This window comes from Sceloporus occidentalis, unplaced genomic scaffold (genome assembly GCF_023333645.1).
Source record: "Sceloporus occidentalis isolate IW3139 unplaced genomic scaffold, rSceOcc1.0.p SCAF_337, whole genome shotgun sequence".
In the NCBI taxonomy this organism is placed as follows: domain Eukaryota; kingdom Metazoa; phylum Chordata; class Lepidosauria; order Squamata; family Phrynosomatidae; genus Sceloporus; species Sceloporus occidentalis.
The window spans coordinates 83,686-99,931 of NW_028317317.1; the positions used below are offsets into that span (position 1 = coordinate 83,686).

The window sequence follows — 16,246 nt, forward strand, 5'->3', positions numbered from 1 at the left end:
TCTGTGTGCGGTGCTGCAGTTCACCAGGAGTTAATCGCTGCTCGTTTGCCCACGTGTTTCATCCAGGCTTGGATTACACTTTTATGCAATTTGGGAAGAGGGAGCTCTGGAGGAGAGCGGAGCGGAGCCGGGGGTGATTTGAATACAGGTGCAGGAAGGCAGTAATAGCAGGTGGACGTGTCTCGGTGTAACCCGTCTCTATCTACCCCTCCCAGACACCGTCCCCCTAGTTACCCATCATATCGCCATCAGCTCGGATCTCGTGGTGTGACAGACGGACCTGCTCAGCCACCAATGAGCCAAGAGAAGACCATGGGCATTGGGTAGCAGTCGGGGAAGGCTACTTCCCACCGGTTAAGTGCTATTGAAGGTGTGGGGCAGCTCCCCCGACCACCACTTTCCTCCTGCCTGGACCTTACTGGATTCTTTTATTTTTCGACCCTATTTCTGAGTCGTGGACCCCGTTGGATTCTTCTCACGGTTCTAGAACCTCTCTGCACTTTACGCTTGTGATTGGTGGAAGAAACGCGTATCGTGTTTGCAGAGTCTCGAAATCTCGCTGCTCGCTTTGGCAACAGCCCCCAATCAGTGGCTCCATGTGACGGACGACAGGAAGGGTTAGGAGGCTAGCGAACAGGACATGCCCACGGGGTAAGGATGCCAGTCCGCAGAGGCCACGTAGCTCCTCAGAACACCTTCCTGGACACCATCATACGCAAGTTCGAGGGACAAAGTAAGTGACTCGGGATGAGCGGTGGCTCCGCGGCCGGGTGGGGTGTGGGGGTCCCAGAGGTTTTGTTCAGGGGTTTTCTTGCATTCTCTTTGTTTCGTGACTGCGTCACTACCTGCTTCTCCTGGCGCTGCTCTCCTGGTGAGTCATAAAGTCTCACTTTCTGTGAGCTGCGTCTCGTAGGCTGTCAGCCGCTCTCCCTCTCTCCGATCGCGCTCCACTCTCTTATCCTTTCTGCCTTTTACTCCCTCTCTTCATTGTATCTTTTACTTCTTCGCATTATGTGTCATGATATTTGGCTTATTTTTAACCCTTTCCTGAGAGATATAATTAACATGCAGTTTAACCCCTTCCTGTCTGAGTGCCCTTTCTCAGTAACTGAGTGGAGCAGTCAGTTCTCCATCTCGGTGAATGTTTCTAATAAGAATAATAAGATCTCTTGCGTCTGTCGAGGGAATGTCTCCACCTGCCGAACCCCGGGCCGTAACGTTTGTGCCGGGGGACTCTGACGCGTTTGTGGCAGTTTGTGGCACCTCATGGTGGTTATATATCAGTTGTGTAGTGAGTTTGGGTGAATGTCAGACCCAGTGGGGACCCAATATCGAAGGTCAGGATCATCCCGATACATTAGACGGTTACGTGACTACATTGTGTGGCGGTGGGGCCGGTAAAACGAGCTGTCCGACGATCCGCTGGGGGTTATGCTGAGCAGAGTGTTCTGCCACGCGCACCAGACGGGGCTCTAAGATGGGGAACTTTCTTTCCTCAACAGGAACCGTTGGTGGGCATTGTCATGGAGTACTTGACCCCGTCTGCATGTTAAGGTCGAGTCAAGATCATAACTAGCAACTACCAGTTACTGATATCGGGTGGGCTCCACTTGGGGGTATGTCTCCCAGTTACTGATACCCGGTGGGCTCCAGTTGGGGGTATATCTCCCAGTTACTGATATCCGGTGGGCTCCACTTGGGGGTATGTCTCCCAGTTACTGATACCCGGTGGGCTCCAGTTGGGGGTATGTCTCCCAGTTACTGATATCCGGTGGGTCATGGGAGGAGAAGCTAGATCCAGGAGCATTTGATGGGCCGTGGTACTGGAGGAGCGGTTCTGAGGGTGCAGCGTGGGATCTCTCGTGGCCCCCATGCATGGAGTAACGCTGTGAAGCAGTACTGGTCCCTTTCTGAACACGGCAGCTCCACCATGTGGCGCGGGGCATCAGTACCAAGCTTTACTGCCCCCGGGTCCCACATTCTCGCCTCCTCCCCACCGGGTCCCGCATCCTCGCCTCCTCCCCCCCGGTCCCGCATCCTCGCCTCCTCCCCCTCCCGGGTCCCGCATCCTCGCCTCCTCCCCCTCCCGGGTCCCGCATCCTCGCCCCTGGGTCCCGCATCCTCGCCCCCGGGTCCCGCATCCTCGCCTCCTGCGATTACATTCTGAAGAAGGCCCTGAAATGGGGCAGACCATGTTCTGGGGTAACAGCCTGCAAACTGCCCCGGGGGGAGGGGGGCAGGGAAGCGGGTCCTATCACTATCTCATATTATCAGACCTGGGAACGCTCTAAACAAGCTGCCCTGAGACGATTTAACTATTAACCCTTTAATAGCCCATCATAAAGGCTCTGCAATTGTGTTCACCCAACGGTTCTAATACCAGTCGTCACGGAAACCGTGACTTGTCTTTATTTAAAGATACACTTAATGGAGTCACCTGCATTCAAGCAGGGATATCACCCAAAACATACTGCAAGCAAAGGCATCAACTGAGAATCTGCCCCTTTTGCCCTGAGACTGGGGCAAAAACCCTGAGAGGTCCCAAATATGCCTGCTATATATACTTTATACACAGGCCTGGCCCGAGGACCCTGGGAAAACAGGTCTGATGACATAGAAGTTAGCAGGAACATTGCACCGGTTGCCATGGTGACTGCACTACTGTGACCCCTTGGAATGAGAATTCCCTGTGTAAGTAGCGGCGGGAGATTCACCGGAACGAGCCCTCGCTGGGCCCTTACCCCACCATTGCACCCAGACGCTCTTATCTCTGATTGGATGTTGCTTGGCTCGGGGGCGGTTTATGTGAAGGGTCAGGAGTCCCGTGGGGGGTGGGGGGGGGGTTATAATCGTTATTCCGGGGCTGTTCTATCTAATAAAAACATTATTATGTTTATGGCGAGTAATAAAACATCAAAACAGCAGAAAAGCAGCAAAACAACGTTTGCTTTCAGTGGTTCCATTACTTCCTTAAGACACACCTACTGGGATGGGAGGCTGCTCCATGCATCCACTACTGATTCCGTAACGTGTCCTCCTGTCTCCTGACCCCCACCCCGCTCCTCTGTGTGTGTAATTTATTAACGTTCTCCACGAGAGAAGGGAGATCCGGGAGGAGGGGGACTGGAGTGAAGGGAGAAGGGAGACCGGAGAGAACGAGGGAGACCGGAGAGAACGAGGGAGACTGGAGAGAAAGAGGGAGACACGAGAGAAGGGATACCTGGGAGAAGGGAGACTGGAGAGAAGGGAGACCAGAGAGAAGGAGGGAGACTGGAGAGAAGGAGGGAGACCGGAGTGATGGAGGGAGACCGGAGAGAAGGGAGACCGGAGAGAAGGGATACCTGGGAGAAGGGAGACTGGAGAGAAGGAGGGAGACCAGAGAGAAGGAGGGAGACCGGAGTGATGGAGGGAGACCGGAGAGAAGGGATACCTGGGAGAAGGGAAACTGGAGAGAAGGAGGGAGACTGGAGAGAAGGAGGGAGACCGGAGAGAAGGAGGGAGACCGGAGAGAAGGGATACCTGGGAGAAGGGAGACTGGAGAGAAGGAGGGAGACCGGAGTGATGGAGGGAGACCGGAGTGATGGAGGGAGACCGGAGAGAAGGGATACCTGGGAGAAGGGAGACTGGAGAGAAGGAGGGAGACCGGAGTGATGGAGGGAGACCGGAGAGAAGGGATACCGGAGAGAAGGGATACCTGGGAGAAGGGAGACTGGAGAGAAGGAGGGAGACTGGAGAGAAGGAGGGAGACCGGAGAGAAGGAGGGAGACCGGAGAGAAGGGATACCTGGGAGAAGGGAGACTGGAGAGAAGGAGGGAGACCGGAGTGATGGAGGGAGACTGGAGAGAAGGGAGACCAGAGAGAAGGGATACCTGGGAGATGGGAGACCGGAGAGAAGGAGGGAGACCGGAGAGAAGGGAGACTGGAGAGAAGGAGGGAGACCGGAGTGATGGAGGGAGACCGGAGAGAAGGGATACCTGGGAGAAGGGAGACTGGAGAGAAGGAGGGAGACCGGAGTGATGGAGGGAGACTGGAGAGAAGGGAGACCAGAGAGAAGGGATACCTGGGAGATGGGAGACCGGAGAGAAGGAGGGAGACCGGAGAGAAGGGATACCTGGGAGAAGGGAGACTGGAGAGAAGGAGGGAGACCGGAGTGATGGAGGGAGACTGGAGAGAAGGGAGACCAGAGAGAAGGGATACCTGGGAGATGGGAGACCGGAGATGACAGGAATGTAGGATCCCGATAAGGTTTCTTTCAAGTAGGACGGATGACTTCATGTTTGAAGGGGGGATGGGCACACGGCAGGGGAATGAGGGATGGTGAATGGACGGGATGGGGTAGGTTTAAGGACAATGGAAAGAAATTTAACATGTTAGGGAAATAAACCTTATCACATAAAGGGTTTCTATAGCAACAACCTATCAGCGCTCGTGTTTTGGTCACATGGCAAAGCACCCCCGGAATAATTAATACAAACTCCAAACTTTTACGTGATGTTTCCAACCCCCCCGTTTAGTTAAATTCGGCAGGGGCTTTATTTACTAAGCATAAGACAGACACTAATCCTGAGGAGAAACAGGTCTCTTAAGTCTCTTTCAACCCTACCGAGAAAACCTACCGGCCATTGAAATGGTTTAAACAAATCTGAGACATGTAAGGAATGAATACGAGGAGCGGCCGCCAAACCAGAACACAGACCCTAAAAAACGGAAAGAGGAGCATCGGGGGGAGGAAAGAGGGGGATCAGGGGAGGAAAGAGGGGGATCAGGGGAGGAAAGAGAGGCATCAGGGGAGGAAAGAGAGGCACCAGGGGAGGAAAGAGGGGGATCAGGGGAGGAAAGAGGGGGATCAGGGGAGGAAAGAGAGGCATCAGGGGAGGAAAGAGGGACTCCACCTGCTGAACAGAGTGTGCATTTTCTCCGGGAACCAGAGAATCTCATACCCCGAATGCAGACTTCACTAAATTATAATCCGGGGTATAATACGTGGGGCGGAGTCTGTATTGAGATCCGGTCGGGGTGCGTTCTTATTGGTGGGTCGCGGTGACGGAAAATGTCGAGGATAATGTTGGGATTTTTAGCGCCCTGTAATCTGTTTGCGTAAAAAATATCATCAGGGCCTCCGAATGATTTATTCATCGATGAGAAATCACCTGGAGGTCGGTGCGCAGAAAGCAGACGCGCGAGGCTTCTCTGCACCGAGCGCTTTCCTCCAATAACCCCCCTTATCTGCAGACTCCCAGCCGCCATCGCTGTCAGTCAGGTGATATTTTCGGTGACTTTCCCGGCTCAAACACCACACTGAGCTGATGCTTTATGGCGATGCTAATGAAGTCCGTTCCTCCATAGACTTTCATTAATCAGAGAGTCCGACTGGGTGATTAAGACTGAGTCATTCTATCGTTCCCCACAGGCAGTATGATAAGGAGTCGCGGTGTTTAGTAGATGGGGAGTGAGAGTGAGAATCATACAAATGGCTGAAAACATTATATTATGGGGCAAAAACAGTTTTAAAGCAGAAGAGGGCAGATCCAGGGGTTTGGGGGCATCACCGAGAGATTGTTTCCTGTTATAGCGATCGGCTGCTGTTACCCCCATGGAGTCCAACGCTGTTTGCATATTATTTCTACTGAGCATGCGCGAGAAGCGTCCCGGGTATGCCCCCTGCGTTCAGTACACGCGGCTGGGGAGGAATAAAATGAATCAGATGTCTCTTATTCCGACTCCTAGAACCCAATTTAGTGTTTCGAGGCTTATATTTAGTGACTAACGGCCGGTGACCGGTGGGGCTTCCGTCGCTCCCCGCTGGGGGCCATTAGTTTGGGGATCTTTGTGTCTTTTTATTTCATTTTATTCCATTTATTGAGCTGGTGGATCTTCTCCAGCTCACTTTAGGTCTGCCGTCCGGACGCGGCCCCCCGGATGTTGCTATTATGTGAATTAACATGAAATTTATGTTATAACGGGGGATCGGTCAGAAGAGCTCTAGGCGCGTCTTTTACGTGACCGGTATTGGGGAGCCGTCACATCTGCCGCCAGGCGGGGGGCGGTAACGGTATCTCAGGGTGATACACGTGGGGGCAGGTAGGTGCTTTATCTACATCAGGCTGTTGTTATAGGGAGGGAGGAGGAGAGTCTGCGCATGCGGCTGCGTTCTGTAACTCGGTAACCTTCCCTTCACTGTCTGTAATCCCTCCGCCAAATATTTCCAGCTCCAGGGAAACCGAGAGCAACGACATCGCGTGGGGTACTGTGACGGTAGGGGTATAAAGGCAGGCGCGTGGGGTACTGTGACGGTAGGGGTATAAAGGCAGGCGCGTGGGGTACTGTGACGGTAGGGGTATAAAGGCAGGCGCGTCGGGTACTGTGACGGTAGGGGTATAAAGGCAGGCGCGTGGGGTACTGTGACGGTAGGGGTATAAAGGCAGGCGCGTGGGGTACTGTGACGGTAGGGGTATAAAGGCAGGCGCGTGGGGTACTGTGACGGTAGGGGTATAAAGGCAGGCGCGTGGGGTACTGTGACGGTAGGAGTATAAAGGCAGGTGCGTCGGGTACTGTGACGGTAGGAGTATAAAGGCAGGTGCGTCGGGTACTGTGACGGTAGGGGTATAAAGGCAGGCGTGTCGGGTACTGTGACAGTAGGGGTATAAAGGCAGGCGTGTCGGGTACTGTGACAGTAGGGGTATAAAGGCAGGTGCGTCGGGTACTGTGACGGTAGGGGTATAAAGGCAGGCGCGTGGGGTACTGTGACGGTAGGGGTATAAAGGCAGGTGCGTCGGGTACTGTGACGGTAGGGGTATAAAGGCAGGTGCGTCGGGTACTGTGACGGTAGGGGTATAAAGGCAGGCGCGTCGGGTACTGTGACAGTAGGGGTATAAAGGCAGGCGTGTCGGGTACTGTGACGGTAGGGGTATAAAGGCAGGCGCGTGGGGTACTGTGACGGTAGGGGTATAAAGGCAGGCGCGTCGGGTACTGTGACGGTAGGGGTATAAAGGCAGGCGCGTCGGGTACTGTGACGGTAGGAGTATAAAGGCAGGCGCGTCGGGTACTGTGACGGTAGGGGTATAAAGGCAGGTGCGTCGGGTACTGTGACAGTAGGGTTGTCACGGAGCTGGCTAGTCCGACCGACTGCCTCCGCTGTCTTGTGCTCCCTTAGCCTGGGACACCACACTTTCCCCGGTTCCCCAGTCACTCGCCGAGACTCAGTGTAGGGTAAAACCAAACGAAGACTGATTTATTTTAGACACAGGGCTGGATATATCCAGCAAAACACACATTAACATAAAACAAGATATTGGGACACAAACCTCCCCCTTAATCTGCCTCTCAGAGACAACAGGGGCAGTAACGGGATTAACAATACAATAGGGGGGAGACTGATTTATACAACATTAAACATCAAAGAATGGTGGTCACTCCCTGGTGGCAGATCCTGGCTGTCTGCCGGAGATAATCCCCTCAGCCAGTGATGAGATGATACTGCTGGGGGTAGCCACAGAAGTCTCTACAAACCCAGGGCCCATAGTCAATAGGGAGGAGGCTGGCAGTCAGGCTTCTCCAGTGGCCCCTGTGATGGAGGCTTCCGTCACAATTCTCCCCCCTTCGAATCGGACTGACATAGGATGAGACCCCAAACGGGTTGACTCCGTAGTCAGTCAGTTTATTTGGCCCATTAATTCCCTCCCAAAATTGATGCTCCTGCTGCTGCTGGGGAGATGGGCCGGCTGCGCCATCTCCCGGGTACCGCTGGGGAGGGATGCCGCCTGCATCCCCTCCCTGGTGCTCCTGTTGCCGTTGAGGAGAGAGTTCCGGTTGATCCGGTCCTGGAATTAGGTTCTGCTGCTGGGGGGGGCGGGTCGGCCGCTGTATCTCCCTGAACTCCTGCAGCTTTGGTAGGTGCTGGGCAGAGGCCAGCGATGCTCTGCCTGGTTGCCAGCACTTCAGCTGGGGTTAGGGAATCTTGTGGGTCGGCCTGCCGCTGGGGAGGGAGGGCCGGTTCCTCTGCTCCCGGACATGTGAGCTGCCGCTGGGAAGATGGACCTGCTGTCACATCTCTCGGTTCCTCCCACTGCCGCTGGGGAGGAAAAACAAGTTCCTCCGCTCCCGGACATGTGAGCTGCCGCTGGGGAGAAGGGCCGGCTGCCACATCTCCCTGGATCCCTGTAGTGATTGCAGGTGTGGGGCAGAAGCCAGCAGCGCTCTGCCCTGTTGCCAGCTCTTCAGATGGGACTAAGAGATCTGGGCAGACTGCCCAGCATTCTGAGGCCCCCCGTGTGGAGACCGCAGTGTTATCCACCCCTCTTGGGTTAACATCCTCAGATGTAAAATCAGTTAGATCCACAATCTCTGGATCTGGTTGTGGAGCACAGTCGCACAGCTCCAGTATCGGATCTGGATTAGCTGCCCAGTATCCCTCTGACTCAGGGGTGGAGACCGCAGTCCCATCCACCCCGCCTGAGTCAACATCCTCAGCTGACCACTCAATCACATCCACAAAATCCACACAATCCCTGGACACCGGGGCATTCTGTTGAACGCGGTCAAACAGTTTTTTATACGCCTTCTCCAGTTCCCACTCCTGCGTAATTAAAAAGTCTAAATCACCTTTAAGTCCTAGTGCATCTGGGAGGTCCCACTCCCTGAAATCCCGGATGTCCTCAATCCGCCACTCCGCTGTGCTGCCGAAGTCCGGATCCTCCTGAAGACTATCCCATAATAATCCAGGGCCACCAAAGTCATAGCCCTCTGGAGAACAATCTTTCGCAGTTCCCCAATATGCTTGCTCTGTATACCACTGCAGAGCCCTATAGTGATCTTCCAGCTCTACCTCCTGTTGGACCAGCTTGTCCAATTCGGATACCAATTGCTCCTGGGGTTGCTGTCCCAGGAAAGACATCCGTAGTTCCCGCTGGTCTCTAATCTTTTGTTCGGAGCTTGGAAGACACCGACCCCGGCGTATAACAGCCCTCTGCCATACTGACCGTCGAACCACTTGCCTCAGGTTCTGGTATTGTTCTGTAGGCAGGGCAGTGGTGTAGCAGGAGAGGATGACCCGCAGCAGCCCCTGGAATTCGGATACCACATCCATGTCCTTGTCAAGGCGACCGAAGTCTGCCGTCCTGTCGGTCAATCCCGGTAGAAAGTAAGTGTCCCTCAGACTAAGAAGAATTCCCACCGCTTGCCACCAATGTCACGGAGATGGCTAGTCCGTCCGACTACCTCCGCTGTCTTGTGCTCCCTTAGCCTGGGACACCACACTTTCCCCGGTTCCCCAGTCACTCGCCGAGACTCAGTGTAGGGTAAAACCAAACGAAGACTGATTTATTTTAGACACAGAGCTGGATATATCCAGCAAAACACACATTAACATAAAACAAGATATTGGGACACAAACCGCCCCCTTAATCTGCCTCTCAGAGACAACAGGGGCAGTAACGGGATTAACAATACAATAGGGGGGAGACTGATTTATACAACATTAAACATCAAAGAATGGCGGCCTCTCCCTGGTGGCAGATCCTGGCTGTCTGCCGGAGATAATCCCCTCAGCCAGTGATGAGATGATACTGCTGGGGGTAGCCACAGAAGCCTTTACAAACCCAGGGCCCATAGTCAATAGGGAGGAGGCTGGCAGTCAGGCTTCTCCGGTGGCCCCAGTGATGGAGGCTTCCGTCACAAGGGGTATAAAGGCAGGCGCGTCGGGTACTGTGACGGTAGGGGTATAAAGGCAGGCGCGTGGGGTACTGTGACGGTAGGAGTATAAAGGCAGGCGCATGGGATACTCTGATGGTAGGGGTATAAAGGCAGGCGCGTGGGGTACTGTGACGGTAGGAGTATAAAGGCAGGTGCGTCAGGTACTGTGACGGTAGGAGTATAAAGGCAGGCGCGTGGGATACTCTGATGGTAGGGGTATAAAGGCAGGCGCGTGGGGTACTGTGACAGTAGGAGTAAAGGCAGCCCGGACGTTGTGGGGTGTCGTGGAACGCGTTGTCAGGATAGTGGAGGGGACGCTGTTGCTGCGCGATGACGGGAAGGCCCCGTATTTATTTACAGGCTGGATTTTCCATTCCTGGACGTGCCGGGAAGGAGAGCTTTGCCAGAGATAAACACTCAGCATCTGCTCTGGAAACGGCCGGGAAGAGAGCGAAGCGCGTGAGACAGTCTGACGGCGGACGAGAAGTGTTTTTCTTTTGTATGTCTTGTTTTAGTAATTGTGGCCCCGCGTGGCGTTTTATATCAATAAATATTAATAATCTGGGTTTGGGTTCCAATATTCCCGTCCAGAATATAGATATATATTGTTTGCCCGGGGGGGGGGGGGGTTGGAATAGATATATATTGTTTGCCGGGGGGGGGGTTGGAATAGATATATATTGTTTGGCGGGGGGGTTGGAATAGATATATATTGTTTGGCGGGGGGGGTTGGAATAGATATATATTGTTTGCCGGGGGGGGGGTTGGAATAGATATATATATTTTGCCCATGGGGGGGGTTGGAATAGATATATATTGTTTGGCGGGGGGGGTTGGAATAGATATATATTGTTTGCCGGGGGGGGGTTGGAATAGATATATATATTTTGCCCATGGGGGGGGTTGGAATAGATATATATTGTTTGCCGGGGGGGGGGTTGGAATAGATATATATTGTTTGGCGGGGGGGGGTTGGAATAGATATATATTGTTTGCCGGGGGGGGGTTGGAATAGATATATATATTTTGCCCATGGGGGGGGTTGGAATAGATATATATTGTTTGCCCGGGCGGGGGGTTGGAATAGATATATATTGGTGGGCTGGGGGGGATGTAGATATATATAGGGTAGATATTTGAATTTGGTATCAGAACGGTGAGTGCTGGCAGACTACCCGGGGGGATACAGGCAGGATTTGGGGGCCGTCCCGCCTGTAACGTGGGAATGAATAATACAGGGGGGGTCGTTTGCTGTTTGTCCGGCAGTGAAGTGGTTAATGCCTATCCATGGATGGCTGGCGTTAATTAGGTATTTGTGTGATCCGTTTATCGTGTAATCCGGGTAAGATTAAGTGTAATTGACCAGGATGGTTTTCTGCCGGTGAGGTGAGAAGACACGAGGGTCTTCTTCACGTGTTCATCGCGTGTTCTGTTCTAAAGGTGGATGGAGGTCTCGGTTCTCGAGCTGGCGGTTTCAGGGATGTATTGCGTAAGGTTAATGACATCGGGTCAGTGATGGCGCAGCTCGTATGTCGTGGTTTGTGGTGCCGTGGGACCCGTGATACGGGGTTTATGGGCACAGAGTACCTCGCGATAGACTTTATCACGAGACCCAAAATATTGGGTTTTTGGACAATAAATTTCATTATAATATAATCCTCAGAGGTAAATGAATGCGCAGCTTTCCTTACAGGCACTGAAATGGTTAATCGTCATTTGCAGATGAATTTAGCTCTTTTGGGTGTTTTTTATCAGATCTTTTTGTTTGGTGACATTTCTGCCGCCCATAAAGCTTCGATCCATGTGACTGCGTTATCAGGACTGGTCAGACAGCGGCGGGTCTGTATGTAATGTAGGGGATGTGACTGCGTTATCAGGACTGGTCAGACAGCGGCGGGTCTGCATGTAATGTAGGGGATGTGACTGCGTTATCAGGACTGGTCAGACAGCGGCGGGTCTGTATGTAATGTAGGGGATGTGACTGCGTTATCAGGACTGGTCAGACAGCGGCGGGTCTGTATGTAATATAGGGGATGTGACTGCGTTATCAGGACTGGTCAGACAGCGGCGGGTCTGTATGTAATGTAGGGATGTGACCGCGTTATCAGGACTGGTCAGACAGCGGCGGGTCTGTATGTAATGTAGGGGATGTGACTGCATTATCAGGACTGGTCAGACAGCGGCGGGTCTGTATGTAATGTAGGGGATGTGACTGCGTTATCAGGACTGGTCAGACAGCGGCGGGTCTGTATGTAATATAGGGGATGTGACTGCGTTATCAGGACTGGTCAGACAGCGGCGGGTCTGTATGTAATGTAGGGATGTGACCGCGTTATCAGGACTGGTCAGACAGCGGCGGGTCTGTATGTAATGTAGGGGATGTGACTGCATTATCAGGACTGGTCAGACAGCGGCGGGTCTGTATGTAATGTAGGGGATGTGACTGCGTTATCAGGACTGGTCAGACAGCGGCGGGTCTGTATGTAATGTAGGGGATGTGACTGCATTATCAGGACTGGTCAGACAGCGGCGGGTCTGTATGTAATGTAGGGGATGTGACCGCGTTATCAGGACTGGTCAGACAGCGGCGGGTCTGTATGTAATGTAAGGGATGTGGCTGCGTTATCAGGACTGGTCAGACAGCGGCGGGTCTGTATGTAATGTAGGGATGTGACCGCGTTATCAGGACTGGTCAGACAGCGGCGGGTCTGTATGTAATGTAGGGGATGTGACCGCGTTATCAGGACTGGTCAGACAGTGGCGGGTCTGTATGTAATGTAGGGGATGTGACCGCGTTATCAGGACTGGTCAGACAGCGGCGGGTCTGTATGTAATGTAGGGGATGTGACTGCATTATCAGGACTGGTCAGACAGCGGCGGGTCTGTATGTAATGTAGGGGATGTGACTGCGTTATCAGGACTGGTCAGACAGCGGCGGGTCTGTATGTAATGTGGGGGATGTGACCGCGTTATCAGGACTGGTCAGACAGCGCGGGTATGTATGTAATGTAGGGGATGTGACCGCGTTATCAGGACTGGTCAGACAGCGGCGGGTCTGTATGTAATATAGGGGATGTGACTGCGTTATCAGGACTGGTCAGACAGCGGCGGGTCTGTATGTAATGTAGGGATGTGACCGCGTTATCAGGACTGGTCAGACAGTGGCGGGTCTGTATGTAATGTAGGGGATGTGACTGCATTATCAGGACTGGTCAGACAGCGGCGGGTCTGTATGTAATGTAGGGGATGTGACCGCGTTATCAGGACTGGTCAGACAGCGGCGGGTCTGTATGTAATGTAGGGGATGTGACTGCGTTATCAGGACTGGTCAGACAGCGGCGGGTCTGTATGTAATGTAGGCGATGTGACTGCGTTATCAGGACTGGTCAGACAGCGGCGGGTCTGTATGTAATGTAGGGGATGTGACTGCGTTATCAGGACTGGTCAGACAGCGGCAGGTCTGTATGTAATGTAGGGGATGTGACTGCGTTATCAGGACTGGTCAGACAGCGGCGGGTCTGTATGTAATGTAGGGGATGTGACTGCATTATCAGGACTGGTCAGACAGCGGCGGGTCTGTATGTAATGTAGGGGATGTGACTGCGTTATCAGGACTGGTCAGACAGCGGCGGGTGTGTATGTAATGTGTTATCAGGACTGGTCAGACAGCGGCGGGTGTGTATGTAATGTGTTATCAGGACTGGTCAGACAGCGGCGGGTGTGCATGTAATGTGTTATCAGGACTGGTCAGACAGCGGCGGGTGTGCATGTAATGTGTTATCAGGACTGGTCAGACAGCGGCGGGTGTGCATGTAGTGTGTTATCAGGACTGGTCATACAGCGGCGGGTGTGCATGTAGTGTGTTATCAGGACTGGTCAGACAGCGGCGGGTGTGCATGTAGTGTGTTATCAGGACTGGTCAGACAGCGGCGGGTGTGCATGTAGTGTGTTATCAGGACTGGTCAGACAGCGGCGGGTGTGCATGTAATGTGTTATCAGGACTGGTCAGACAGCGGCGGGTGTGCATGTAATGTGTTATCAGGACTGGTCAGACAGCGGCGGGTGTGCATGTAGTGTGTTATCAGGACTGGTCAGACAGCGGCGGGTGTGCATGTAATGTGTTATCAGGACTGGTCAGACAGCGGCGGGTGTGCATGTAGTGTGTTATCAGGACTGGTCAGACAGCGGCGGGTGTGCATGTAATGTGTTATCAGGACTGGTCAGACAGCGGCGGGTGTGCATGTAATGTGTTATCAGGACTGGTCAGACAGCGGCGGGTGTGCATGTAGTGTGTTATCAGGACTGGTCAGACAGCGGCGGGTGTGCATGTAGTGTTATCAGGACTGGTCAGACAGCGGCGGGTGTGCATGTAATGTGTTATCAGGACTGGTCAGACAGCGGCGGGTGTGCATGTAATGTGTTATCAGGACTGGTCAGACAGCGGCGGGTGTGCATGTAATGTGTTATCAGGACTGGTCAGACAGCGGCGGGTGTGCATGTAGTGTGTTATCAGGACTGGTCAGACAGCGGCGGGTGTGCATGTAGTGTGTTATCAGGACTGGTCAGACAGCGGCGGGTGTGCATGTAGTGTGTTATCAGGACTGGTCAGACAGCGGCGGGTGTGCATGTAATGTGTTATCAGGACTGGTCAGACAGCGGCCGGTGTGCATGTAGTGTGTTATCAGGACTGGTCAGACAGCGGCGGGTGTGCATGTAGTGTGTTATCAGGACTGGTCAGACAGCGGCGGGTGTGCATGTAGTGTGTTATCAGGACTGGTCAGACAGCGGCGGGTGTGCATGTAATGTGTTATCAGGACTGGTCAGACAGCGGCGGGTGTGCATGTAATGTGTTATCAGAACTGGTCATACAGCGGCGGGTGTGCATGTAGTGTGTTATCAGGACTGGTCAGACAGCGGCGGGTGTGCATGTAGTGTGTTATCAGGACTGGTCAGAGAGCGGTGGGTGTGCATGTAGTGTGTTATCAGGACTGGTCAGACAGCGGCGGGTGTGCATGTAATGTGTTATCAGGACTGGTCAGACAGCGGCCGGTGTGCATGTAGTGTGTTATCAGGACTGGTCAGACAGCGGCGGGTGTGCATGTAGTGTGTTATCAGGACTGGTCAGACAGCGGCGGGTGTGCATGTAGTGTGTTATCAGGACTGGTCAGACAGCGGCGGGTGTGCATGTAATGTGTTATCAGGACTGGTCAGACAGCGGCGGGTGTGCATGTAATGTGTTATCAGAACTGGTCATACAGCGGCGGGTGTGCATGTAGTGTGTTATCAGGACTGGTCAGACAGCGGCGGGTGTGCATGTAGTGTGTTATCAGGACTGGTCAGAGAGCGGTGGGTGTGCATGTAGTGTGTTATCAGGACTGGTCAGACAGCGGCGGGTGTGCATGTAATGTGTTATCAGGACTGGTCAGACAGCGGCGGGTGTGCATGTAATGTGTTATCAGGACTGGTCAGACAGCGGCGGGTGTGCATGTAGTGTGTTATCAGGACTGGTCAGACAGCGGCGGGTGTGCATGTAGTGTGTTATCAGGACTGGTCAGACAGCGGCGGGTGTGCATGTAATGTGTTATCAGGACTGGTCAGACAGCGGCGGGTGTGCATGTAGTGTGTTATCAGGACTGGTCAGACAGCGGCGGGTGTGCATGTAATGTGTTATCAGGACTGGTCAGACAGCGGCGGGTGTGCATGTAATGTGTTATCAGGACTGGTCAGACAGCGGCGGGTCTGTATGTAATGTAGGGGATGTGACTGCATTATCAGGACTGGTCAGACAGCGGCGGGTCTGTATGTAATGTAGGGGATGTGACTGCGTTATCAGGACTGGTCAGACAGCGGCGGGTCTGTATGTAATGTGGGGGATGTGACCGCGTTATCAGGACTGGTCAGACAGCGCGGGTATGTATGTAATGTAGGGGATGTGACCGCGTTATCAGGACTGGTCAGACAGCGGCGGGTCTGTATGTAATATAGGGGATGTGACTGCGTTATCAGGACTGGTCAGACAGCGGCGGGTCTGTATGTAATGTAGGGATGTGACCGCGTTATCAGGACTGGTCAGACAGTGGCGGGTCTGTATGTAATGTAGGGGATGTGACTGCATTATCAGGACTGGTCAGACAGCGGCGGGTCTGTATGTAATGTAGGGGATGTGACCGCGTTATCAGGACTGGTCAGACAGCGGCGGGTCTGTATGTAATGTAGGGGATGTGACTGCGTTATCAGGACTGGTCAGACAGCGGCGGGTCTGTATGTAATGTAGGCGATGTGACTGCGTTATCAGGACTGGTCAGACAGCGGCGGGTCTGTATGTAATGTAGGGGATGTGACTGCGTTATCAGGACTGGTCAGACAGCGGCAGGTCTGTATGTAATGTAGGGGATGTGACTGCGTTATCAGGACTGGTCAGACAGCGGCGGGTCTGTATGTAATGTAGGGGATGTGACTGCATTATCAGGACTGGTCAGACAGCGGCGGGTCTGTATGTAATGTAGGGGATGTGACTGCGTTATCAGGACTGGTCAGACAGCGGCGGGTGTGTGTA

The 16,246-nt window shown here is 53.4% G+C and overlaps 1 protein-coding gene across 1 annotated transcript in view; it reads left to right on the forward strand.

Annotated features, from left to right (window-relative positions):
- The first annotated feature begins 657 nt into the window (after window positions 1-657).
- The window catches only part of LOC149274295 (voltage-gated inwardly rectifying potassium channel KCNH2-like), a 77,016-nt gene continuing 61,427 nt past the window's right edge, over window positions 658-16,246 (forward strand). Inside the window, exon 1 of the mRNA XM_089505658.1 lies at window positions 658-733. Within this exon, the coding sequence (XP_089361784.1) occupies window positions 658-733 (76 nt within the window). The remainder of the gene's footprint in view (window positions 734-16,246) is intronic.